Here is a 25,989-nt window from a genome sequence, read left to right as displayed (position 1 = left end):
TGGATTTTTTTGCATTCGTGGGTGCTGTAGCTACGTCATCCTAAATTTTAAGTGTAGACCAGGCCTTTTACCACGCTCTATAAAACCTATAACGGACCCTGAATAGACTCTTCATACAGGTGCAGATTACAGATTCTCTGATTTTCCTCTCAATCTACTCATGTACAGTCTGGCAGCCTACTCCCCCTAACAGACTGATTTCCCACCCAGGTAAACCAGGCTATCAAGGACTTAATTGGTTTGGCTTCATGCTCTTTTCTCATAGATCTGCCAGGGCAGGCAGGCCATGTATTTCTTTTGCTCTGACACACTGTTGCATATGGGCTCCACTACAACCCTATGGGTCCTGCGTCCCAGCAATCATATCTAGATGAACTAATACCGTAAGTGGGGGGGGGGGGGATTAAAGCTACATTACTATAAACTTACACATAACAATGAGTATTATTTTTAGTATAAAATTATGATTGAAAAATCAATAAACCAACCAACCCTTTAATGCCAAGGGTCAGTCTGACACATACAGGCTAATATTTGTAACATTCTCTGGGGCAAGAAATTTAACTGAATATTCTAAAAGTCAGAAATAGAGAAACTAAGTTGTTCAGGAAATTTGTAAAGGGAGATAAGCCTTAATTCTGCAACCTGATCCATGTGGTCAGTCCCCTGTACTCCACTAACCTCAGTGGAAAGCCTTAAAGGCAGAGCTTTGAGCAGAGGGTTGGACTAGATGACCTTCTGAGGTCTCTTCCAACCCTAATCTTCTATGATTCTATGAGTCAGTCCTTGCAGAGGCTGTTGCAGGATTAGGGACTTTCATTTGTAAGTGATCAGCACAAAGCCAACAATGTTTATTGGCCCAATGGAAAGAATTCCAACAGCCCTAGTGTAGTTCTGGTAGTGTAGTTTCTGAGTGGTCCAATGAAAACCATTTGCACATGTTGGCATCCTCAATGAACATTTCAGGCAGAGCCCAATTTACTCTCAGTGAGGGACTGTCTCCTAAATCAGGAGCGAGACAAATTGGCAGGGTAGCGAGGAGACCGTTGTACCACTCCTGTCTTGTGCTGTACTAATTATGAGGAAAAAGAGACTATGTTGGATTTAAGGACTGTTAAGCCAGAACTTGTCTCAAAACACTAATTTTACACTTTAATTTGAAATACAAAAAAGTGTCAGTAACTATTGCTTACACTTTAACTGGATATGTTTTAATAATTAAAGGAGCTGGATTAATAAAAGTAGATGTTTTTCTACTGGTGCAATTTTAACAAATAAATGATATTAATTTCCATTTTCTAATTATAATATTTATACCTATTCTTTCTAAATTTCTATGTTTACATAAAACTGGCACCTCACAGATATCACACTGTGCTGTCAACTTGAATTATTATAGAAAATCCAAATTATCTAAATTGTTAAACATGGCAAGCAAGTAGATATCTAGGAATCCAAATATACAAAGAAGAGTGAGTTTAAATAAATTACTCCTCCTCCAAAGGTGCTGTTAGCACTTCATCAGGAAATTCATGGAGTGGCACTACGGGTAACATTCTCTCTCAGCTCTTCCATATAGTCCAGTTAAGTATATGCGGAGGACTGACGTAAGAGATAAATCAGCAGCTTTAACAACAATTTTGGAGGAAGCGATAGTTCCTGTATCTTGCCGCTTAAAGCATATGAAGCATGTTAGCAATCCTATTTTCAAACAATCAATCATAAAAGGTTCTAAGAGTCTTTAAAACAAAGATATACCTTTTTGTACTGACATTTTTCACGTCTGGATGAAGAACTAGCCATTTCACAAAACGTAATGAGAAGTGACATTTCAGAGATGCAAATGGCTCAGAATTTTGTGTGTGTGACATTTTGTGAAAAATGTCAGTTTCACTCAACTGTATTTGTAACAGTTTACAATTTTTAACAAACTGGAAATGTCTGTGTGAGATCCTTACTTTGTATTATACACTTGCTAACAGTTGAGTTTCTGTTGTTTAGGGAACAGCTTAATATTTGTCCTGCACTTGAAAAATGTAAAATACAAGGGACCAGATTCTGCCACACTTACTCACATGGATTAGTACTTCAATCTGCAAGTAGTCCCACAAATTTTATAATCGTTTCAACTGACTACAGGTGGGAGTATCTGGCTTTATAAATGTAAGTATTAATTAAGTACAATGCACATACTGCATTTCATCTGAAAATAGTTTAGTAATGCTAAGAGTAATTCTCAAAATATATGAACTTGGGTCAGTAAAGTCATGCAAACATTCTAGATGGCAATTTAAAGCCAAATCCTGCAGCTGTTATTTAGTCAAATTCCCATGCAGTCAGTTGGATATTTGCTTGAATAAGGACTAAAGTACTGGATCTTTAACTGGGTGGTCTTTGTACTTCCATGTCTTATGCAGATTACATCCAATTTGGGGGGAAAGGGGGAAGAAGAGTGCTCAGTAAATGGAATTAAAATCTGTAACCTGGCTGTTACAGTCAAACACACTAGCTCTCACTCAAGGTGTTAAAAGTAAAATATCCGGTTTGGTTGATTAAACCTATGGGCCAGATTTTAAAGCTATTTAGGCGTCTAGGTGCTATTGATTGGGAGTTAGGCACCTAGGTGCTGTTTTCAAAAGTGCCTACCTGTATCTTTAGGTTCCTAAATACCTTTAAAAATCTGGCCCTAAGCCATTATAGTTCACAGGCTTCTGTATGGAATCACAACAGGCCCAATTCTGCCACCCTCATTTTTTTTAGTAATATGTTACTCCATGAACAGCCCCCCCGAATCAGACGCTAACAAAGCTAATGTATTACATTAGAATCTATATATATGTGGAATACCAACTTTTTGGAACAAATAACGTATAGCTGATATGGGCTTTCCATATTCTTACTGATGAATATATTTGAATAGGAGAGTTACACATGTCTATTTGGGTTTGGGGAGAGATTAAGATTCCACCATGCATACTTTTGAGAGGAAAAAAAGATAAATATTTCTGTATTTCACAGACTTAAATCTGGTGGCCCTTTTGGCTTTAAATACTATGACTAACCATGGAAAGAAATTCATTCCAGGTTTTGCATCTAACAAACAATTCTACTGTCATTACATTTCTAACAACAATACAGTGGCAAACACATTAGATTGCAGGGAATTTAATATGCTGTAATATGTATTAGACTTTCATTGTCTTTTCATTTTATTAACCTCTATAAAAATATCTAGAAAACCCAATGAAGTCTGATTACCTACATAGCTCTCTTGTAATTATAACTCTACAAGAATATGTCCAGCAGTCTCAATGATGCAAACTCACCAACTGGACAAAGCTGCCACTTGGAAGAACAAACCATATACTTTTCAATATAAAGCTCTTTACATAATTTAAATGCTCTAAAAGTGATCAACTTTGCTTTGGACTTTAAGCAAAATGTATCATAGCTGATAATATTTTTGTTTCTAAACTCCTAAATAAAAATATGTTTCAAGACACCCTAGTGTGAGAATGGGAGAAGGAGAAGTTCAGTGGGTAGTATATGGTAGTGAATACTGATTTACACAAATGTGATTGCATATGTAATATTATAGAAACTTGGTTATTGGACTTTAATGAGATAACATGCTTATTGACACCATCTCTTTTGCTATTAAAGCATGAAACAAAAGAGATGCATTCTAGGTTGTTTTTTAAATAAGGGTCAATGAAATAAATCTTAAAATATATTAAAATGTTTATTTTGGGTACTGTTATTTTATTAAAAGATATCTAAATTAGATTAAAAAAAAAAGAGGACTGATTTAAACATTTACTCTCGCTAAGCCTTAATTTAGTTCTAGAATCTTTTTTCTCTACATGCTGGATACACAATTTGATCCATGCAGATAAGACTGTCAAAAATAATAATACTTTGCACTTGTATAAAACCTGTCAGCAGAGGATCTTGAATCACTTTACAAGAGGTGGGTAAAGAGCATTTTAAAACTTTCAGTGTCACATGGTCTCAATTAGTAAAATTACTGAATTTTGTTAATACATTATTTGGATTAAGGGGAGTCATATTAGGATTACATACATTCTTTTAACAGTTTTGTTTCAGTTTTCAGTGCACATACATTCCATGGCCTAACGAATTGGGAGTTTGTACTGGAAACTGGACTGTGCAATTTTCTCTTTTGCTCTCTTCTATGAGCGTCTCACACTGAGAACGGAACCTGCTTTTTATTCTTAGCTTAGAATCAATTTTGGGAAGTGCAGGTGAAGAACCCTCAAATCCTTCTGCGCCCAATGAATATGCAAAGGAACTGGTGTGAAAAAATTGTGAGTTAAATTAGAGGCCCACCTAGCTTCCAACACAAATCACACCAACACATTCAAAAAGTTGACATCAACATTTTAGCTGACGGATGTCATAACCACCAAGGGATGACTGCTTTGCGCCTTCTGGTCATGCTGTCATCATTTGGAACAACAACTACTCATATTGGACCCCAGTGGTACAACAATCTGCTTCATTCAACCCAAAACAAAATGTTCTTCATCATTTCGATTTGCCAAAAATTTCATTTTTGGTTTGACCAGACCACTTATTTATTTATTTATGTGGAATTGCCAGCATACTGATAAATCTGTTATTAACCCACCTCTAGTCAATAGCTTACATATCCAGTCTGTAGCCTGTAATTATTGCATTGTAATTTAGTCTGTAATGTGATCTTCACTATTATTTGAATAAATAAGACCTTTTAACCTAAAAAAGAGAAGTGATTTTCAGCACAACTTTGCTTCTTATTGTCTTAAATGTCAATATACAAACATACACATTTACCACTGCATGAACTGCATAAAACAACCAGGGACCTCCCCTTCCATTGTGATTTTTAGGAGCTCTTCAGCTTCCATTTACAACCACAAAACAGCCCGTGGCAACTACAGCAGTTGTTTACATTAAAAAAGTAATACAATGGGAAGCACTAATTTTTTATTGTCTTTTAATGAAATTTAGCAGCTGGAAACAAAGACAAGAACCAGAATAATATGGCTAGCCATCTATTGACATGCAGCTAATGATCCAGGGACTACAGTTTGCAAACCTTTGGTTTGCTGGATTAAGCAAACTCTAGCAGTAATACCAGCGGTATTTTAATCCTGGTTCTGGCAGTGACTTGCTACATGACCTTAGACAAGTCAATTAACCTATCTGAACTTCACATTTCTTTCATCTCTAGTATGAGGGTATTTACCATTTACCTACTTTACAGGGTTGGTTGTGAGGAGAAGGTCCCTACGTTCAAAGTATTAAGGGCACTGTGAAGTGAATGGGCGAACAGGATTCAGATGTGTTCAACACCATAATTTCAAAAATTCATCATACCCCCTCCTGGTCAATATTTAATCTGATAAGGGCTTTTTGAGTTCTCTCAGGCTTCACAGCAATGCACGATCAGTCTCCCATGATTTTGAGTATAGGAGACAGAGTGAAAAATCACACTGGTGAAAACTTATTCGTCATCTCCTTTCAGATCTCCCCAAGGGAAACACTGATACCAGTTTCCAATTTAGTACAGAAGGAATTGATGAATCTGGCAGGAATCTTCATCTACCTTGATGATGAGCAACTTCTGAGCTGAACATTCCTTGGATCTACTGCCCAAACAGAACTGGTATGTTACCTGCTTCAGACACAACCCCTCTGCCTTTCACTCCCTTCACAGAAACAATCCATGTTTTGTATTTAAAAAGGTCTAAAAAGAGTACAGTTATAAAAGAGCTTAAATTGCTGAAATCCAATAGGATTTGGTGAGTGAACTGCCCTATAAATGCTGACTGGCTGCCACTCAGACAAGAGGTGAGGGAATACATTTTATGAATTTAGACATTAACCCCTGAAAATTGGGGTTTATAATGGAAAATCTGACAGTTGAATACGGTCATTATCAGTGCAGTTTATAATTTCTTGCTATTCTATTTTCTTTATAGCATTTTTTTTCATCCTAGTATTAAATATTGCATTAAAAAGGATGTACTGAAAACAGTAAAAAGTAAAATATAATATAATATAAAAAACAAAAAAAACATGGTGGGTCCCTCCTTCCATTTCAATGGCATTCACAGGAGTTAAAATGCTATAACTAATTCATTTAAAATACTATCCTTTCATTAGCTGCATCTGGCTCCTCATCAGTATCCACAGGGTCAATAGAACTTACAGAGCGGTGGAGCTGCTACATTGTTAAACTGCTTACAGTGCTTTCCCTCTTGAGAGAGAAGCTTGTCTTCTTGAATAGTATATATAGCTAAGGCCCAATCCTGCACTCCTTGTGAACTCAAAACTCCCACCAAATTCAATGTCCTTTAATACTAACGGGGAGGTTCATGTTGTGAACTGTTTTAGGACTCATTTTCTCTGCGTCTATGAGAAGTCAGTACACAGTTCCTTCTGGGGAAATACCTTTTTCTCTTTGGTGAAGTAAGTGATTAGACCTACTAGATAAGTAAATCAGATCACAGAAGCCACTATCTGAATTAACACTCCTGTTGGCTGTCTCAGGGTATGTCTATATAGAAGCTGTGACATGCAATCTCCAGCTCAAGAAGATATATCTGTATTAGTTCTCATTGAGCACTAAAATTGGAAGTGTAGTTGTCATGGCATGAACAGCGGGAGGGGTACGTACCTGTGGGTTTGGACAGGATCACACTTGGGCATCTAATCCCTCCCACTGCAAGTGTCGTCAGAGCTACACTTTTAATTTTAGCACTCTAGCATGATCAGAGCTAGTGCAAGTAGGTCTACTTGAGCTGGAAATTAGATCTTCCAACTCCAGGGTAGACAGACCCTTGAAACCATTCTATCACTTCTAGAGTCATCTTCTCCAGCTCAGGGTTAAGGCACATTTGGGGGGCAATATGTGGAAAAAGTCTACAATGTGCAATATAGGACTTCAGTCACCAGTACCAAATAGGCAACAATTTATATATGTCTGTGCACGCGCATGTACACACACATACACACACACCTTTACTGTTTAGATTTCTATTGGTTTCAGTGCTACTCATATCCTGTCTTCATGTTAACAGGGTCTTCAGTTGTAAATTGAGGAGTATAAAAGTTTAGTCCCCCAATAACAGAAAGCGTAAAGATATGTTTTTCCCCCACAAATCCTATTTTAGATTCTATATCGTTTTCTGGGTGATGAGGAATCTTGTTTCCTAGAACATACTGTACCACTCAGTAAGATCCCATTTGTATTCTTAATTTCAATGGAAATTTCCATGGACTTCTAAAAATCAATTTATATCAAGTTCAAGAGGAATAAATCTATGCATATTCAGTGTATACTTAGCAAAGATTTTTTTTTTTTTTTTGGTTTAGCATGCTATTATGAGCTTTACTCTCTATGGCTATTAAGGTATAATTGACTTTTTTTGTTTGACTGAAAGAGAAAATTAATTTCCCTTGAGTGTAACCTTTGTTACTGATTGCACCAATGAAAGATAAGGCTCTGTAACCTTCTCTCTTAAAAATTGTCTCATTGGCAATTCAAGAGGCCTAATTTTTCAATACTGTAACCTTTCTTTCATTCTGTAAGATTAACTGACTGTGCAAGTTTTCCCAAGTTAAGCAATGATCTCCCAAAGGAATACTATTAGAATCACTCTCTCTCATGCTCACAAAAGGTGAACTTTAGAGAGATTTTGTTATTCTCAGAAATTCAATTTCATGTTAACAGGTAACTTTGCAATAACTGAACATTTTTTTTCTCTTTCTGAACATATTGCAAGATATTACATAAAAGTACGTTGGAAAGAAGTTAATGTTGCAAAGTCAAGCACTCAAAGGTTAAGAAAATGCCAGACATGAGGTTGCCATAATTTGTCCCCATGAGCATATGTATTATGATACAGTCTTCAATTACAGAATCACATATTATTTTCCCACCGATTTCCTGTCATTCAATGCACAGGATGTATGGTGTACACCACAGGTAGAAATTCAATATTTCCTTTAATCCTCATCGATCAGTGTGTGGCTCTAGACCTTATGTACCGAAAAACATCCAAACCCTGTAGTGAATATAGAATTATTATTTCCTCTTGGGCTTTTCTATGGTGCTCATCACCATAATATCTGAGTGCATCACAGACAAATTCATTAATCATCACAACATACCTGTGAGGTGAAGAGGTATTAATTATTATTACTTTACATATGAGGAACTGAAGTACAACATGATCAAAGCCAACTGTCAAAAATGCCCACTAATTTGGGCATTCCTACTCACCTGCTATTCGCAATATCTCCAAAGGCCAGAGATGGGACACTACATGGGGAGGACTCTGAGTTACTACAGAGAATTCTTTCCCAGGTGTCTCGCTGGTGGGTCTCACCCACATGTTCAGGGTGTAACAGATGACCATATTTGGGGTTTGGAAGGAATTTCCCCCCAGGTCAGATAGGCAGAGAGCCTGGGTTGTTTTTTTGTTGTTGTCTTTCTCTGCAGCATGGGCCACCAGTCACTTGCTGGTTTCAATTAGAGTAAATGGTAACTTGAAGTCTTTAAATCAATATTTGAAGACTTCAGAAACTCAGCCAGAGGTTATGGGCCTACACTGCTCTACAGCCAAAATGCTTCTGAAATAAATGTAGTCAAACTTTACTAATTCTGGGTCACTGAGAACGAAAATGATGCTTAAAATTGTTGATTGGTTCTAGTTTTCAAGATATGCTATTGGGTCAGTATATACGACCCTTGACTTGGGAATGGCAGAGGATAAGTGAGTTATAAAGGGAAGGGATCTCAATTTAAACCAGAAATGACTAAAATACATCTTTGACTGGATCTATGAATAAATCTATGACTGGGTTTGGACAGTACTTGCTTTTTAGGCAAAACAATGAATGATGCAATCGGAAGCTGGTATTGCGTCATACATGATATGAATTGCATCATGTTATTCCTAGAAGTCATGGATGATGCAATCATAACGAAGCTTACATCACTCTGCTGAACAAATTGCCCTATATCAGCTCTAGAAATCATACAGTGTCGTGCTTTCTTATTTGTCAGTGTTTGATTTTGCAAAGGGACACATTTCTGTTTAGCCAAAGTGAGCAGAGATGCCTCGTACTTGTGTGAACAGTGCAGATAACTTCTGCTATGTTTGTGGTGAAGTGACTTTTGCATCACAAAAGCACAGTATAACCACTATGGTTAAGAAAGCCTATCACCTTTATTTTGGCTGCAAAATTGGAGATCAGGACAAGAGGTGGGCCCCACGGATATGCTGCAACACTTGTGCAACAAATCTTCGCCGGTGGTTGAACAGGAAAAGGAAATCTGTGCCTTTTGCAGTGCCAATGATTTGGAGAGAGCCAACAGATCATACCAGCAATTGTTACTTCTGCATGGTGCCTCCAGTTGGGAAAGGTGTGTCAAAGAAGAAAAAGTGGACTGTGCATTATCCAAACATTCCATCAGCTATACGCCCAGTACCCCACGGAGAAGGACTGCCGGTTCCTGATGCACCAGAATCATTCTCACTTGAGTCAGACGAGGAAGAGGATGAAACTTCTGGTCCTGAACCATCAATGTCCCAGGACCCACATTTTCTCCCATCCTCCTCCTCTGAACCACACCTCATAACACAAGGTGAACTGAATGACCTTGTCAGGGATTTGGAACTACCCAAGAGTAAGGCAGAGCTGTTGGGCTCCAGGCTACAGCAGTGGAATCTCCTGGCAGGTGATGTTAGGGTTTCCATGTTCCGTGACCGTCAAAAGGATCTTGTCCCATTCTTCTTCATGGAAGGTGATCTTGTAGCCTGCAACAACATCGATGGTGCGATGGCAGCTCTCAACATCGTTCACGATCCAGATGAGTGGAGACTGTTCATTGATTCATCGAAGACGAGTCTTAAAGCTGTTTTACTGCATAATGGCAGTGTTTTGCCATCAATTCCAGTTGGTCATGCAGTCCATATGAAGGAAACCTATGACAACATGAAACAACTTTTGAGGTGCATAAACTATGACCAACATCAGTGGCAGCTTTGTGGCGATTTGAAGGTTGTTGCTCTCTTGCTTGGTCTGCAGACTGGATACACAAAGTACTGCTGTTTTCTCTGCGGAAGGGATAGTCGTGCAAGAGATTCCACTACATCAAGAAAGATTGGCCACTCCGACAGACATTGGAGCCTGGGAGGAAAAGTGTTCAGCATCCACCACTTGTTGAATCAAGGAAGATTTTGTTACCACCCTTACACATCAAGCTGGGTCTGATGAAGAACTTTGTCAAGGCCATTGACAAAACACAAGCAGCTTTCAAGTACCTCCGTGGAAAATTTCCAAGGTTAAGTGAAGCTAAGATAAAGGAAGGTGTCTTTGTTGGTCCTCAGATTCGTGAACTTCTTCGAGATGATGCATTTGACCATGCACTGCGTGGCAAGGAAAAGACGGCATGGAAAGCCTTCCAGTTAGTGGCAATACATTTTCTCGGAAACAACAAGGCAGACAACTACAGGTTGTTGGTGGAAAACCTCCTCAAGGCATACAAAAGCCTTGGTTGCAACATGTCACTAAAGATACATTTTTTGCACTCTCATCTAGATTTTTTTCCACCGAACTGCGGAGCAGTGAGCGACGAGCACGGCGAGCGATTTCACCAGGACATTGCAACAATGGAACAACGCTATCAGGGCAAATGGAGCCCATCAATGCTTGCAGACTATTGCTGGACAGTGACAAGAGATGCTCCATTTAATGAATACAAGAGACAAGCCAAGAAGCGCCGAGTAGACACTGAATAGGACTAAACTATGTACATAATAGTATTTTGCCTTTAGTTTCATAATAAATTTTATTTATATAACCCTTTTGCTGATTTTTCAAGTGTTATATAAACAGGACAGGTGAAATATTATCATGTAAAGCAACCATAAACACATGAAAAGACCTAGGTTTACAATTTATGATTAAAACTCTACTATCTACACAATATACATAGACATAAAATGTAAAAACTTAAATATCTTAGAAACAGTAGCCAATCAGTTGTTTTAATTGTCATATTTGAATTCAGCACATCAAAATACATAATAAATAGCACATTTTATCTCTGAAGCAGACGACTTCTCAAAAATTGTAGACCAGTGTTACAGGAGTAAGTGGGTGAGTTCCTATGGCCTGTGGTGTGCTGGAGGTCAGACTAAGGACAGAAGGGACCATCATAATAATCTGAAGTCTATAAGATACCTAGGTACTAGTTTTTCAGAGTACTTGGTATTTTTATAGCACTATATATAGTCACCTCACAGCTCCCATTGATGTCACTTGCAGTTGTGAGTGTTCAACACTTCTGGAAATCAAGCCACAGCAGTTTCACCTTGCGTTCTCAGAAAATGAAGAACGCACAGTCGGTGGCCACTTGTGAAAATTTTTGTTTAAGCGACTTCCCCATTGCCCAGCATTACCTACTATTCTCTAGGGCAGAGACAGGGAGAGAATCCAATTTTCCAGAGTGACATTCAACCATGTAATCCACAAGACCATCCCTTCTCTTCCTGCAGTCCCTCGCCTCATTTACTACACACCTTACAGTTTCTGCCACAAAAGATGCAGGGCTCGCTCAGACAACAGTTTCATTCACTACACAACCTTAATTCATCCTCTGACCATCATCCGTCTTCTAATGAATGAGGCAGACTCCTATGAAAAAGATAGTGTGCGATCATATAATTAAAGACTAACATAACGCATGTGCAACCTTCATTCTGGTATTTCCTAAGCTTGACTTTGCAACCTTAATATTCTTTTAACCTCTTTTTTTTTTTAATATAATTTCAGACATTTTTAAAACTACAATGTGAAGAAACAAATTCTAACACCCTATGTGGGTCACCAATAGAGCTGGAAACTTTAGATCTAGAGTACAGAAAAAGATTGGTTTTGAAAAACATTTTTGGCAAAAAAAAAAAATTCTGTGCTTGGTAAACATTTTCTGTGAAAATTTTTCACTTTCCCACCAAGAAACCAGAACTTTTCTTAAAATTAAAATGTTCTGCGAACATGATTTTTTGGGTTGAAAAATGGCTTTTCATCAAAAATAAATTGCTGAAAAAATTTAGAATGCCTCTATTATAACCCCTACAAATTGCAATTTAAAAAAAAAAAGTTTTCCACAAGCTAAATCCCAGAGTTCTTACTCAGGTACAACTCCTCATCCGACAACAACGAATTCCTCCCTCCCCCCCCCCCCACAGAAAAAATGTAGCACCTGGTCCTATAAATCTCTTAACATTTCTACTCTTTCCTTTATCCAGGAATAAAATGAAGGACAACGAGGATGAGGGGAACAAGAAGGCAGGAAATCATTTTAATAAAATAAGGTCTATGGGAACGCAGTACCCTCTTCCTTTGCTACTGCAGTATGATACATATTACTCCATTTCAGAAATGCTTTTTCTCTTCACCCTGCCTTGCAGAGTCCAACCTGAAATTCAATCAGCCAAACAGAAAACCCAGTTGGTCAAGAGAAAAGACAGCAAGCTTTTCCAGCATGGTCTAGCATTCTGACTGCATCTCATGTGTCATAGAGAATCAGAGAAGAGTTCTGTTTCCCTGGTGAGTCAGAATAGGCTAGTGACAAGTTAGAAAGGATTTACTCTTCTCGGAACACATGACCGATTTTCCTTTCTTCAAAACCTGTGTTAGGTTAAATACTTTTATACAATTTATCTTAGTATAAGGTAGATTTTGGATTACTATGGTCATCACCTTCATTTACGCAACTGTGATAGGGAAACCAACATGGTTAACGTTAAATAAGAAGGAAACAGTCTGCTCATTAACTGCACTTTGTTTCACCAATGTTTGGGAAAGCCTAATAAATTCTGCAATAAATACACTCAGGTGCATGTTTCACATGTCTGCCATTTGGCTTTCCTAACTTGCCTATTGGAAGAATCAGCCATCCTAAAAGAAGAAACACAATATAGTAGCAGACAGAGCGAAGACCAGAATCTATGCACGATAAATGCTTTGATTTAAAATATTGTGATATTTAAGCTGTTTAGATAATATGAATTATCATTTACTATTGTATAAATATGAACTATTGTAAAATGATATTGGATTTACAAATGTTTCTGTTCATTCAAACATATGCACTATGGGGATGGGCATCTTCTGGCCAGGGACCATCTTCTGTTCTATGTTTTTTCCTAGCACAATGGGTCCTCAGTCCTGGTTCAAGCCTTTAGATACTACCAGAATACATAACAACAGTAGCAGCTCCTTTGTCAGACTCCCCTCCCCAGCATATGGGGTTTAATCATATATTCTTATGCCCTAGTAATATCCAGAGGCTGTCATGGCTTACAGGAACCACTGGCAGCCAGGCATAATATAGAACAGATTTCAACCAGGCCCAAATTTAAGGCCCCAGCTGTCTCTAAAACCAGGGGAGTGAAAAGGCGGAGTAAAGCTATCTTCCCCCCTGGCACCCTTGTCACATGCCAAGCATAACTTAACCAGACAAGAGAATCTGGCTCACAGATACTGAAAGGTATTAATTATATCTAGGTATTTAATTTGAAGTTTATTCTACTGAATAAATTACTTTTGTGATATATTTGCACCTACGGGTTATAGGGGACACAGAGAAGGAGATGAAAAAAACTAAACAATCAACTAAGGTATCCTTTTAAAATGGATTTATCTGGAAGTTACACAAGCTGTCATCATAGTAGAACAACCACAGAAGTTATTAATGACCTCCTTAGCTCTTCCACCTGTCAGGCATTTACCCAGTTATGTTTACCTTGAAAGACAATTCAGGTAACTTAGTAGCGTCATGGTAACAACTTCAGCTAGATAGTTTACATTAAAATACCCATAAACTGATTTGCTCAAATCTCTCTGGAATATTTCAGAATTCTCTGACTGATTTTTAAACTTATAGTTCCTTGCAGCATATGAATGAGAAAGCAATTTTTAAATTAATGACCAGTACAAAAGAGCAGCCAACTACACTCAAATTAATGGCCTCTAGGCATTACAGGAGTACAAATATTAAACAGTAATAATAACCAAACGATTAGGAGGTAGAGGTCAATGAATGCTGAGGCAGGAGGAAAAGAGAAATCCCTGAGCATTTGCTCAAATTCTAAATGACTTCTGTTGGCCCAGGCCCAGGCCCCCTTTGTGCACTCTTTCACAGTCATTAAGTAAACGAGTCTTACATGCACAAGCGCTCACATACAGTGAATTTTAAACTTGCACACATATATACTTGCAATAGGAAACACTTGATATATTATACATGGGATGCTGCTTATTAAACACAGTAGTGCAACAGAGCTCCCAAAACTCTCTGCCAGAGCTCTGGCACAAAGGCAATTAAACAAGCTGGGCAAGGATTCAATGGCAATTTCCACAGCTAAGACCACGCACACTCTCAGTGGCTTTGTATGAATGTGATGAGAGAAAAAAATCATTTAAATTCTACCCCCATCCAGTAAATGATGCAATAGTTCACATTTTTAAAGAATGCTGACATGCAATGCCAGGGTGGACCAGAATGAGAAATGTTTGAATTGTTCTAAAACTTCCCCAATCCTGCTTATCTGCTGTGTCTCTTGGTACCACTTCCTTTGAGATGCAAAATCCAAGTGGCATCTTCAAGACCATTCAACTACACAAGTCACTCTCAAGAAACAGGAAGAACAACATGTTTTCCTAGAGAATCATAGTATTGTAGAACTGGAAGGGACCTTGAGAGGTCATCTAATCCAGTCCCCTGCATTCAAAGCAGGACTAAGTATTATCTAGACCATCCCTGACAGGTGTTTGTCCAACCTGCTCTTAAAAATCCCCAATGATGGAGATTCCACAACCACCCTAGGCCATTTATTCCAGTGTTTAACCATCCTGACAGGAAGTTTTGCCTAATGTCCACCCTAAACCACCCTTGCTGCAATTTAAGTCCATTGCTTCTTGTCCTATCTTCAGAGGTTAAGGAGAACAATTTTTCTCCCTCCTCCTGTACGAACATTTTACGTACTTGAAAACTGTTATCTCCCCTCTCAGTCTTCTCTTCTCCACACTAAACAAACCCAATTTTTTCAATCTTCCCTCATAGGTCACGTTTTCTAGACCTTTAATCATTTTTGTTGCTCCTCTCTGGACTTTCTCCAATTTGTCCACATCTTTCCTGAAATATGGCACTCAGAACTGGACACAATACTCCAGTTGAGGCCTAATCAGCGTGGAGTAGAGCGGAAGAATTGCTCCTCGTGTCTTGCTTACAACACTCCTACTAATACATCCTAGAATTATGTTTGCTTTTTTTGCAACAATGTTACACTGTTAACTCATATTTAGATTGTGGTCTACTATGACCCCCAGATCCCTTTCTGCAGTACTCCTTCCTAGGCAATCATTTCCCATTTTGTATGTGTACAACTGATTGCACCTTCCTAAATGGAGTACTTAGACTTTATCCTTATTGAATTTCATCCTATTTACATGAGACCATTTATCCGGTTTGTCCAGATCATTTTGAACCTTAATCCTATCCTTCAGAGCACTTGCAATCCCTCCCAGCTTGGTATCATCTGCAAACTTTGTAAGTGTACTCTCTATACCATTATCTAAAACACTGATTAAGTTATTGAACAGAACTGGACCCACAACTGATCCCTGCGGGACCCCACTCAATATGCCCTTCCAGGTTGACTGTGCCCCACTGATAACTATTTCTGGGAATGGTTTTCCAACCGGTTATGCACTCACCATATAGTACCTCCATCTAGGTTGTATTTTCCTAGTTTGTTTATGAGGTTATGCGAGAGAGTATCAAAAGCTTTACTAAAGTCAAGATATACCACATCTACCACTTCCTCCCATCCACAAGACTTGTTACCCTGTCAAAGAAAGCTATTAAGTTGGTTTGACATGATTTGTTTTTGACAAATCCATGCTGACTGTTACTTATCACCTTATTATCTTCTAGGTGTTTGCAAATTGATTGCTTAATTATTTGCTCCATTATATTTTCAGGTACTGAAGTTAAGAACAATCAAGACCAATCCGTTTATTTCGCTTTTTTATAGATTGGCACTATATTCACTCTTCTTCAGTCCTCTGGAATCTCTCACATCTTCCCATGACTTTTTGAAGATAATTGCTAATGGCACAGATATAACCTCAGTCAGCTCCTTGAGTATTCTAAGATGCACTTCATCAGGCCCTGGTGACTAGAAGACATCTAACTTGTCTAAGTAATTTTTAACTTGTTCTTTCCCTATTTTAGCCTTTGATTCTACCTCATTTTCACTGGCATTCATTATGCTAGACGTCCAATCGCTACTAACCTCTTTGGTGAAAACTGAAACAAAAGAAGTCATTTAACACTTCTGCCATTTCCACATTTTCTGTTATCGTTCCCCCACTGAGGAACAGGCCTACCCAGTCCTTTGTCTTCCTCTTGCTTCTAATGTATTTGTAGAATGTTTTCTTGTTACCCTTTATGTCTCTAGCTAGTTTAATTTTGTTTTGTGCCTTGGCCTTTCTAATTTTGTCCCCCATACCTGAGTTATTTGTTTATATTCATCCTTTGTAATTTGACCTAGTTTTCACTTTTTGTAGGACTCTTTTTTGAGTTTCAGATCATTGAAGATCTCCTGGTTAAGCCAGGGTGGTCTCTTGCCATATTTCCAACCTTTCTTATGTAGAAGCATGTGTATAGATAAGCTCTCCAACAGTTGCACTTGAGAGTGATATTGTAATTATGCATGAGACAGGAAATGTGATGGACCATCAACAGAACTGACTATACACACATGTAAAAAACAAACTAACAAACCAAAAAACCAACCAACCAAAGTAAACTTAGATATTTTGCTAAATAAACAGGAAATTGTTCTTCTCCCATAGGGATAATTGAGGCATATGTTTTCAAACAGTATCGATTCATCAATATTAATGCCAGATTCCATTATGTAAATTTTGTCAGTGACTGACAGGTACAGAAAAGATATACAAACATAGAATACCAGGCTTTCATATAAACTATGAACTCTAATATGGATGCTAAGGCCAGATTCTGTCATTTTTACTCATTAGTATTCACAGAGTGAGGTACTATCAATGTGAGTAAGGGTGGTGAAATCTGGCCATGACTTATTAATTTTTAAAAACAATACTTGAATAAATTTTAGTCTGCATAGGTAACACCTCATTAAATCAGTACTTTGATTTCTCTTGATTTGACATTAGCTAACTTGACTGAAGAAGATATATATGCTTAAAGTTTAGGAGGCACAGAAGAAAATAGATCACATTAGTAGCTGTTTTTTGGAGAAGGAAGAAGACATTGCTAACATTTAAGGGCATTATGTATTTGTGGCTACAATGTCACAGTAGCTACTTTCCATTCACGTTTCCAGTTTCTAAAAACCACACATTAACCAACATACCAAAATCTGTTGGATACAAAATATTTATTAAACGTCCTCTTTACAGAGGGAGCTGCAGGTGCTCAGCAACTCTGAAAAAAGTCAACTTATTTTTGCCTATTTCCACATAAGTGGATTTAGATCCTGAGTTATAGGCACCATCATTTGACAGTGTTGGCTGTAGTGGTTTTAAGATCTTTTACACTTGAGATTTTTTAAAGGAAAACATTGAGCAGTTTTAAATTCAGTGGGCCACACCAATTTGTCCACTTAATAAATGTGGAAAGAAAGATTATCAGGGTACTGTAAATTAAGCTCTTTCAACTTTTTCATGTGCATTAAAACTATTTCCTAAGATGACTAAAGGCTTGATAAGTACACAGGATTTTGGCTGAATATAGTAGATTTACTGGGCTGGAAAGCTACATTAACTGCTAAGGTCATCTATCTCATGTCATTTCACTGTGGGAAATAATCTTAAATCACAGAAAGGTCACTTGAAATTGCCATTATAGCAAATATGTCTAAATAAATGTGAATTTCTTACAATATTATTTCCTATCATCAATGAACATTTCTTAACCTAGAAGAAATTATATTGGGCTCACACGTCTTTGAATTCTTCTTGACCTTTATCGTTCAATTTCCATCCCTGGCCTTTCCACTTTGGATGCACCTTTTGCATAAACTTGATTTACAATGAGGAAACCTAGTCCTGTTAATGGACTGATATTGAGCACTAGAACACGGTCACATTCTTCAAACACACAAAGAGGTTTAAAAAGGGACCTAGACGGGTATGTCTACACTGCAGCTGAGAGCGAGCCTCCCAACTCAGGTAGACAAACTCATACTAGCTCAGCTAAAAATAACAACGTGACCGTTGTGACCTGGGCAGCAGCTTGGTCTCACGCCCACCTGATCCTAGGCTTTGAGCTCTAGCGGCTAGCTCAAATCTTTGCTGAAGCTGCAACATTCACACTATTTTTAGCATGCTAACTTGAGCCGAGCTAGCACGAGTCTGTCTACCCGGGCTGGGAGGCTCACTCCCACCTGCAGCATAGACATATCTGAAGGTACAGACTCTTCTGAAATATGAATTCGTGAGTCTTGAGGTAGTGACTACAGAATCTAAAACCATGTTTTTCTAACTGTGAAATTGGTGTTTTGGAGAGATTCTCACTTCTTCTTGGAGAACTGCAACAAAACGCAGGTAAAATTTGACATAGCGCATAACTATCATAAGGAATTTACTGCCACAGGTGATCACTGGGCTTAGTAAATATCAAAAAAGACTTAAATGCTTGTGACAAAGTTACAGGAATGGCAACTACCATTATACTAGCTTGGATACAGATGACACCTGCTTGTGTCGGGAAGAAGTTTCCTTCGAATTGTATAGTACTGCACAATTAGGCACCGTATTAGTATTTTTCACCACCACTTAGTACATTTAGCATTGTTGGAGCCAGGATATCAGACTAGCCAGAGCCTAGGTGTATTCTTCTACAGCAACTCGTATATTCCTAACAAGGCTGGGGGATGGAAACGTTCAGCATGAAGTAGGATGAGTCCTAAGAGGAAATTAATAACCAACAAAGAAAATTTAAGATTTGCTCTTATCATGTGTTGAAAGTTATCTTCCCAATTGGTACTATTTTTCTCTCTTCAAACAACAGGAGTAAGACTTTATCTTTAAAATTTTCAGTATATATCTATATCTACGTCTTATCTTAGGGGAGAAATTTAAATGTCAAATTTGAGAAATTTTGATCTGAAAGAAAAAGCGAAAACTATAGGCAGCTAGTCTGCCTGACAGCTCCCTTAACCATGTGCAGTAACATTTCACAATTGTTTAAAAAGGTCAGTGTGACCCAGAGACCTCTTGGTGCCAATTGGCAGAGGGCATAGAGGTGCATAAGGGGATTGGTGTCTACGAGTCTGGTAGTTACATACTAGTTCACTGAAAAGTGTCATGTAAGGTCTTTAATGAAAGCCTGTGTCACACTGGTCATCAATCATTTTGAAATGTATATACTGATAATACATAAGGAGTTACGTATATACACTGAAAATCATGTTCTTAAGGTCTATGAGTTAAGGCAGGTCACCGGAAGATGATCCACCTACTCCTGTCAGGCAGGAGGGAAGAGATGCCTATCCCTATTTGTCTGGTCATGCGTGTACTGTCTGCTTGGCAATGGAAGCCTGTCTAGAGTCTGAGCTGAAGGTTAATAAGAGATTGTAAAAAAGAAGAAAGAAGCACACAGGAAAAATCAATTATCGGAAAGTGGGGAGGGTTGTCATCCTGTTTATAAGTCATGAGAATGGATTTTTGGATTATAACTGTAGAGACAGAAACAAACTCTGCATCTTTCATCTAGGAAGTAAGCGGACAGTGGGGTTGCTTTATGAATGGAACATCACAGCCAAACCTGGTTGTAATATGCTGGAAGGATTTTAGGTGAGCTTTTACTCTTATAGCATAATGTCCTATTAGTTAAATTTAGGCTCTAGTATGCACATTATTGTTTTATTTTATGTGTAACCCTTTGTTTCCAATAGCTCTGCTTGCTATGATTTGAATCTCTGTTCTTTGTTAAATAAACTTATATTTGCTTTCTCTATAAAGAAATTTAAGTACTGTGGGCTAAGGTGTAACCAGTAAGCTGTGGTATGTACTTCCTTTGGGAACAGCAGATCTGGTAATTCTGTGAGTATCCAATAGATCAGGGGCAGGACACTGCGGGTGAAGCTCAGAGGACTCAGGGTTGGAGTATGCCTACTGGTACCTGTAAAGAGACAATAGGGCCTGAGTAGGCCTGGAGGGGAGTGGTTTTATTGCCAGTAGCTGGTGGAGTCAGAGAGCTGACCCTGACAGGCACAGACAAGGTTTCTTCATGCTAAGGGCAGGAGATGGTGAGGTGCCTCACAACCCTCGGTATCCCCAGGAACCATCACAGGTCACATGGGAATTATTATTATTCCTTTTGTATTGCAGTAGTGCCAACGAGTCCAAGTCATGGACTAAAACCCCGTTGTGTTAAGCACTAATCAAACACAGAACAAAAAGCCCCAGCCCCATCTGCATTTGGGCTGATCCTCTCTAAAAGCAAGACATCCGTATGAATTTAGTAGTTGTGGGTAGTGTCAGAATTTATAGATGTGAAGACTGCAGCATCAGTTAACCACAGAACCAGAACAGCAAGGGCAGCAGCAATTCATCCTTTCTGATACTGGCCCACCCTTGCTCTAGAGGGTTAAACGCTGTGGACGAGACTGGAATTTAGTTTCCATGGTGCAGTCCATCTTTCACCTCTTTGCTAAAAGTGCCACAAAGGATCCTGGCTGTGGCTTTTAGACATGGACTGAGGCTACCAATTCACTGCACAAAGGTTCCCAAACAGCTGTGAGATAGGAATTATGTTTGGGAAAGGGTTTTCAAAGGAACTTATGGGAACTGAGTGCCAAACTCTCATTGAGCTTCTTCGGAAAGTCCAAGCTTGGACGCTGCTAACCCTGGGGTGAAATGGAACTGGTGTGGGGAAATAGAGCAGGGGGGCCTTCTTTTTGATAGCTAGAGCTTTGAATCTGTGGGCCCGGAAATAAACCTTCCAACAGAGATCTGTTATGCTGATGGCCTTTACACAGAGTAGGGCAGGCCTAAAGCCTGAACAAGACTGAACAACACGATTCTCTGCCAAACTCGGTCAAGGGTAATGACCAGAGGAGGGAGGGAGGAAGGAGGGAGGAAAGAAACACAGAATAATGCTAAAAGCTGCAGCAAGAAACTGCTTTAGCAATATAATAACCGCAAGTTTATGAAATCGCTCGAAAAATAGAATATCCGCTTACATTAAGAAATTGTTTTTGCAAAGAGTTAATCATCCTTGCTGCTACAGCTATTTGCAACATTTTCCAATTCCAGCTATCTGCAAAAATAGCCAATCATAGATCCTCTTTAGGCGTCCCATGGAACCCCCCCTAATCTTTAACCAAAAGACCCCGGAAAATAACGTGTCTTGAGAAATGTACCCAAACTGGTGCCAAGTACCACCCCTGGGGAAAACCACCAAGCGCCCCTCTACCCAAATAAACACCCACTTCTCGGAAAATTAATAAGGAAGGTACCGGGGGGGGGGGGGGCGGACTGACCCCGACCCTACTTTCTTAACTCGCGGTTTGGGGGAGGGACTAACCCCAACCCTAATTTCTTAACTCATGACTATTGTTTGTACTTTGCTTGCGGTTTGACGAAATAAAGCGGCCTGCGAGCTGCTGCTCGGGGTGTCAGTCTTCGGACTGCACCCCAGTGCACTGGTATGTATGTCAATAAACTGGCCTCAGGCTTGAGTCTTTGAACTAAAATGACTGCGTGGGGGTCTATGACCACAACACTGGTCAGCCAGGATATGGAACCTTTCATTTCGATTAACAATCATCTGAGCAAGGAAGTCCCACCCACGTCCTAGTAAAATTTTAATGAAATGCACCATTCACACTATCACTTTCTCCTTCTGCCAAATTTTGTCACTCTGATATATTCCTATTCTAAGCTGCTCCTAGAGAATTAATGCCACTGGAGCACAACATGAGAGTTCCACAAAAAGGGAGTTCTCAGAATCGAAGCCCAGTGGTCATGTCATTGGTGGCATGACAGAAGACAAAGACCCAAATACCATGGATTACCCAGGGGCTTGAAGTACAGGGTCTTGAAAGTTTCAACAGGACAATCTCAAAAGCATTTCTTTAGACTATTTTCTGTGGGAAAATGCTTCCAAGAATACTCCATGCCATAGGGTCTGATGCTGAGAACAAATATATAGTTAGCAAAGCACCTGCTCTGACAGAAGATGTGGTATTTTTGTGGCCCATTACACACTGTGGAAAGGGAAATGGAGACAGAACCCCTAACAAGGCCCCCTTCTCTTCATAAGGAGAGAGAAAAAGATTACACTGGCTGCCTCAAACAGGCTAGGAGTGGAAAAAAGACAGCCTACTGTTCTCCCACCCCCACTTGTGTAGGGACAGGAAAGAAGAACTCTCCAAGAAGGGAATAGGAGGATTAGAGCTGGGAAAACACTGAACATATTTTTCTTCAAATATTCACTCTGGTTTTCAAATGCATTTGTACCCCTTTTGCATTCACCTTCCAGGAATAGTTGCACACTTAAGTTTCACTGGCATGAACATTCCTGGAAAGCCAATTTCAAAGCTATATGCATAGAAATCAAAATTTAAATTCAAAACCATGGAAAGGTGCACCAGAAGTGCTGGTGTACTCATTCAGCCAGGGAAGAAATATAATATCCTGTACTGTATCTGACCAACCACAATTAACCAACACTCATATCATGAATTTATCACAGAGAACTGTTCACAATCAAATTGACCGAGTGCTAAAAGTTTGCAAAATATTTGGAAAAAAAAAAAATCACAATTGCTTATAGGTACAGAACAGAAAAAGATTCAAGATTCATTGTCTAAATTATTTGCTCAGCTCCGAAGTTGACCAAGCAGCAAAGAATTTAATCCTAAACTCAAATTATCACAACTATGTCAGATTCCTAGTATAAAGTCTTAAATTTAGGAGCCACGCATGTTTCATATCAACTCTTAACTATCATTTCAGCACAGTGGATGGCGAGATCTTTTAATGACCAACATTCAAACCTACCTCAAAACTTCTCTAATTAAAAAGTCAACATTATTTCCAGAAATTGTAGAGCAATTCAACAATGGCAAACAAAGAACTGAAAATAAAACAAAGCCCATGCAACAATATAGGCCCCACTCCCAAACACACACTATTATGATTAGAAGAACGGTGCAGATTTCAAGCAAGCACATAACATCCATGATTCCAATTGTTCATCTAGTCAGTAGAGAATCATTAATTAAGGAAATGACCCTACCTGTAGAAGTATGAACACCCCCTAACTGTGTTGTGAGTAAAATGTTCCTGAGTCTTCTCATTTCCAAAGTCCTCTAGGGGATCTGACCACAGGATATCACACATAGGTCCATATGCAGGTGGTTCCTTGAATCGATCTAACTAAGAAAAATAAGAGAGAAATACTAACTTTTTACATTTTATTATTTAGGAAGTTAAAAATATACATAGATTGAATACTAACTTGTTATTAGGCATCCAGAAAACATCCATAAAAAACACATTAGTGATGAGCCTGTATTTCAGGGACTGCCAAATTGAGGCCCACAGCATACTACAATTTGGGTCCCAGCTGCTCTCATCTTTAATATGGTGGATACTTGGATGACAATGGAGCTGGCACCTACAGCATAAGTGAGTCATATCTCTGCATTTAAAAGAGAAGGAGGACAGGTGCATTTTGCTCCATTCTGTGCAATTGAAGCGTGACTCTTTAGTTCCTGCCCTGCCGTGGGCAAATATTGGGTGACCTGCTGTATTTTAGGACTATTCATCCATCATGAAACTTGACTAAAGGAGCTAGGGACTTGTTAAGGGAAAATGACAACTGTCATACCAGAACAAATTTCTTTCAATTACGATATATCTAATATAAAATTTTAAAGTACTGAGGCAATGTCACTGCACTGTAGCATCTCATAGCTTTCATTAACTTCTACTTTAACCTTATTTAGCTGCAGCAAAGAATCCCTCTTTCTTTCAGAATCTGTTAAAAATTAGCAAATTATACAGTTATACTGCAAACAAGACAAAGCATAAAAAACTAGGAGAAACATTAAAAATTGATATTTTTCAGAACAAAAACTATATATAAGCACCCTGTAAAAGATATGTTTATAAATCAGTCTGACAAGTCTATCAAATTCTCCATTTTGTCTAGGAAGCGAAAGGCAATATAAGTGATTTTTCATTTTTTCCACACTCAGTTAAAAAGTTTTTAATAAGAGAAGGCCTCTGCATTTCTACCTTCACATGCTCATCATGAAATATTCATCACAAACCCACACTTCTAACTTGTTTCAGATCTCTAAATAATTCATGCCTTTGTAACTGTAATACATCAAAATAAAATAACACATTCGTAATTATGAAAAAACCTGCTGATTGCCAAGGATGAATAGACTTGTTAATGAAAAAAATTCTGAAAATGTTAATGACCCTAACCTGGAATTTAAGCATTAAACAATTTTAACCTACCATTTTGCTATGCTGTGAAAACAACAAATTTTTAGCAAGAGAGTATTTCTGTTTAATCAAAACTTTAGCTTGCAAATACAGCTTTACATTCATTAATTAAAATGCACATAATGTTTTAATCAAATTGGTGTAAATGAAAAAGCTACTACTAGTGTATCAGTTTCTCACCATGATACAAAGTATTCCTGGCTATTATAATGATTTATTTAGTAGTTTCAAAGAATGGAAAAAAATGTGTATTTTTATTTGCCAATCTCCTTCAACAAGTGTTACAAATGTGAAAATCCCTAAATTTTAAAAGTAAAATGAAAAATATTAATTTTGAATGGTTTCAATTTACATATTTGTAATATAAAATACTATATAAGATTTCTTTCAGTGCTGCATTATCGGGGGGGAAATCTCCCTAGACTAAAGAATAGGTAACAACGGAATTATGGAATTTAAACAGCGTAATGCCTGTCTTCATAAACCTTTATGAGGTTTAAAAACAAAATCTAACAAGACACTTAAATACAGGTATCAGTGTAACATACCTCACCTGAGATGTTAAAAATGGAGATGTTTTCATTTTGGAAGCCTATTCATCTCTGTGTAAGCTAACCATGTTTCTACATCTCTAATACACCACTGTGGTAGTGATTGGTTGTTGCATTAATACCTCCTTTGCTGGACTGATGGAGCACCATTAAAGGGACAGTCAGATTTAGAGAAATCTGATCTTCTGTCTCATTTTATTAAACCTGTCTGTCTGCAGGCTAAGCTTCCATAGGTTGAAATATCTGTGTATTTTTCTGGTCTGACAATCAGGGTCCAGACATCCCAGAGGGAAGAACAAGTGGTCTGAACCATAAAGAATAAGCAATTGAATCAACTGATTGTACTTTATATTATTGTACTATATAAAAGAATATTGAGTAAGGTCTTTTATGAAAGCCAGTGATCACAGGTGATTGATACCATTCTGAAATGTATGCATTAACATTATATGAGGAATTATGAATACTTACTGATATTATGCTTTGAAGTCTGTGATCAAACAATGAGAGAAACAGGTTCTCTCTCAGCCAGGAAAGAAGGATCAATAATAGGCCTAAGGTTCAGCCAGTGGCTAACCCTCCTGCAGCATTATAAGCAGGGAAGTGTGACTCTGGGAGCCCCTGAATGCCAACTGGCAGAGGGATCCCCATATTGTAACTTATATCGAGCCTGAAACACTCATTGCTCCATAGTATGTATCTCAAAGGTGTCGTGTAAACTGGTGATACGCTGATCCTGAAAATCATTGTATGACATATAAATGGACTGTATACATAAAGTTACAGATATGTGCTGGAAATATGTTCTTAAGAGGTGTTTGGGAGGCAGAGCATG

The 25,989-nt window shown here is 38.3% G+C and overlaps 1 protein-coding gene across 1 annotated transcript in view; it reads right to left on the bottom strand.

Annotated features, from left to right (window-relative positions):
- Nucleotides 1–25,989, bottom strand: part of PPP3CA (protein phosphatase 3 catalytic subunit alpha) — a 302,711-nt gene that overhangs the window by 46,960 nt on the left and 229,762 nt on the right. Inside the window, exon 6 of the mRNA XM_065404734.1 lies at nt 23,381–23,520. Within this exon, the coding sequence (XP_065260806.1) occupies nt 23,381–23,520 (140 nt within the window). The remainder of the gene's footprint in view (nt 1–23,380; nt 23,521–25,989) is intronic.

Source organism: Emys orbicularis, chromosome 5 (genome assembly GCF_028017835.1).
Source record: "Emys orbicularis isolate rEmyOrb1 chromosome 5, rEmyOrb1.hap1, whole genome shotgun sequence".
Taxonomy (NCBI): domain Eukaryota; kingdom Metazoa; phylum Chordata; order Testudines; family Emydidae; genus Emys; species Emys orbicularis.
The sequence above is the reverse complement of the archived record's forward strand: the minus strand, read 5'-3'. Positions and strand labels throughout refer to the sequence as shown.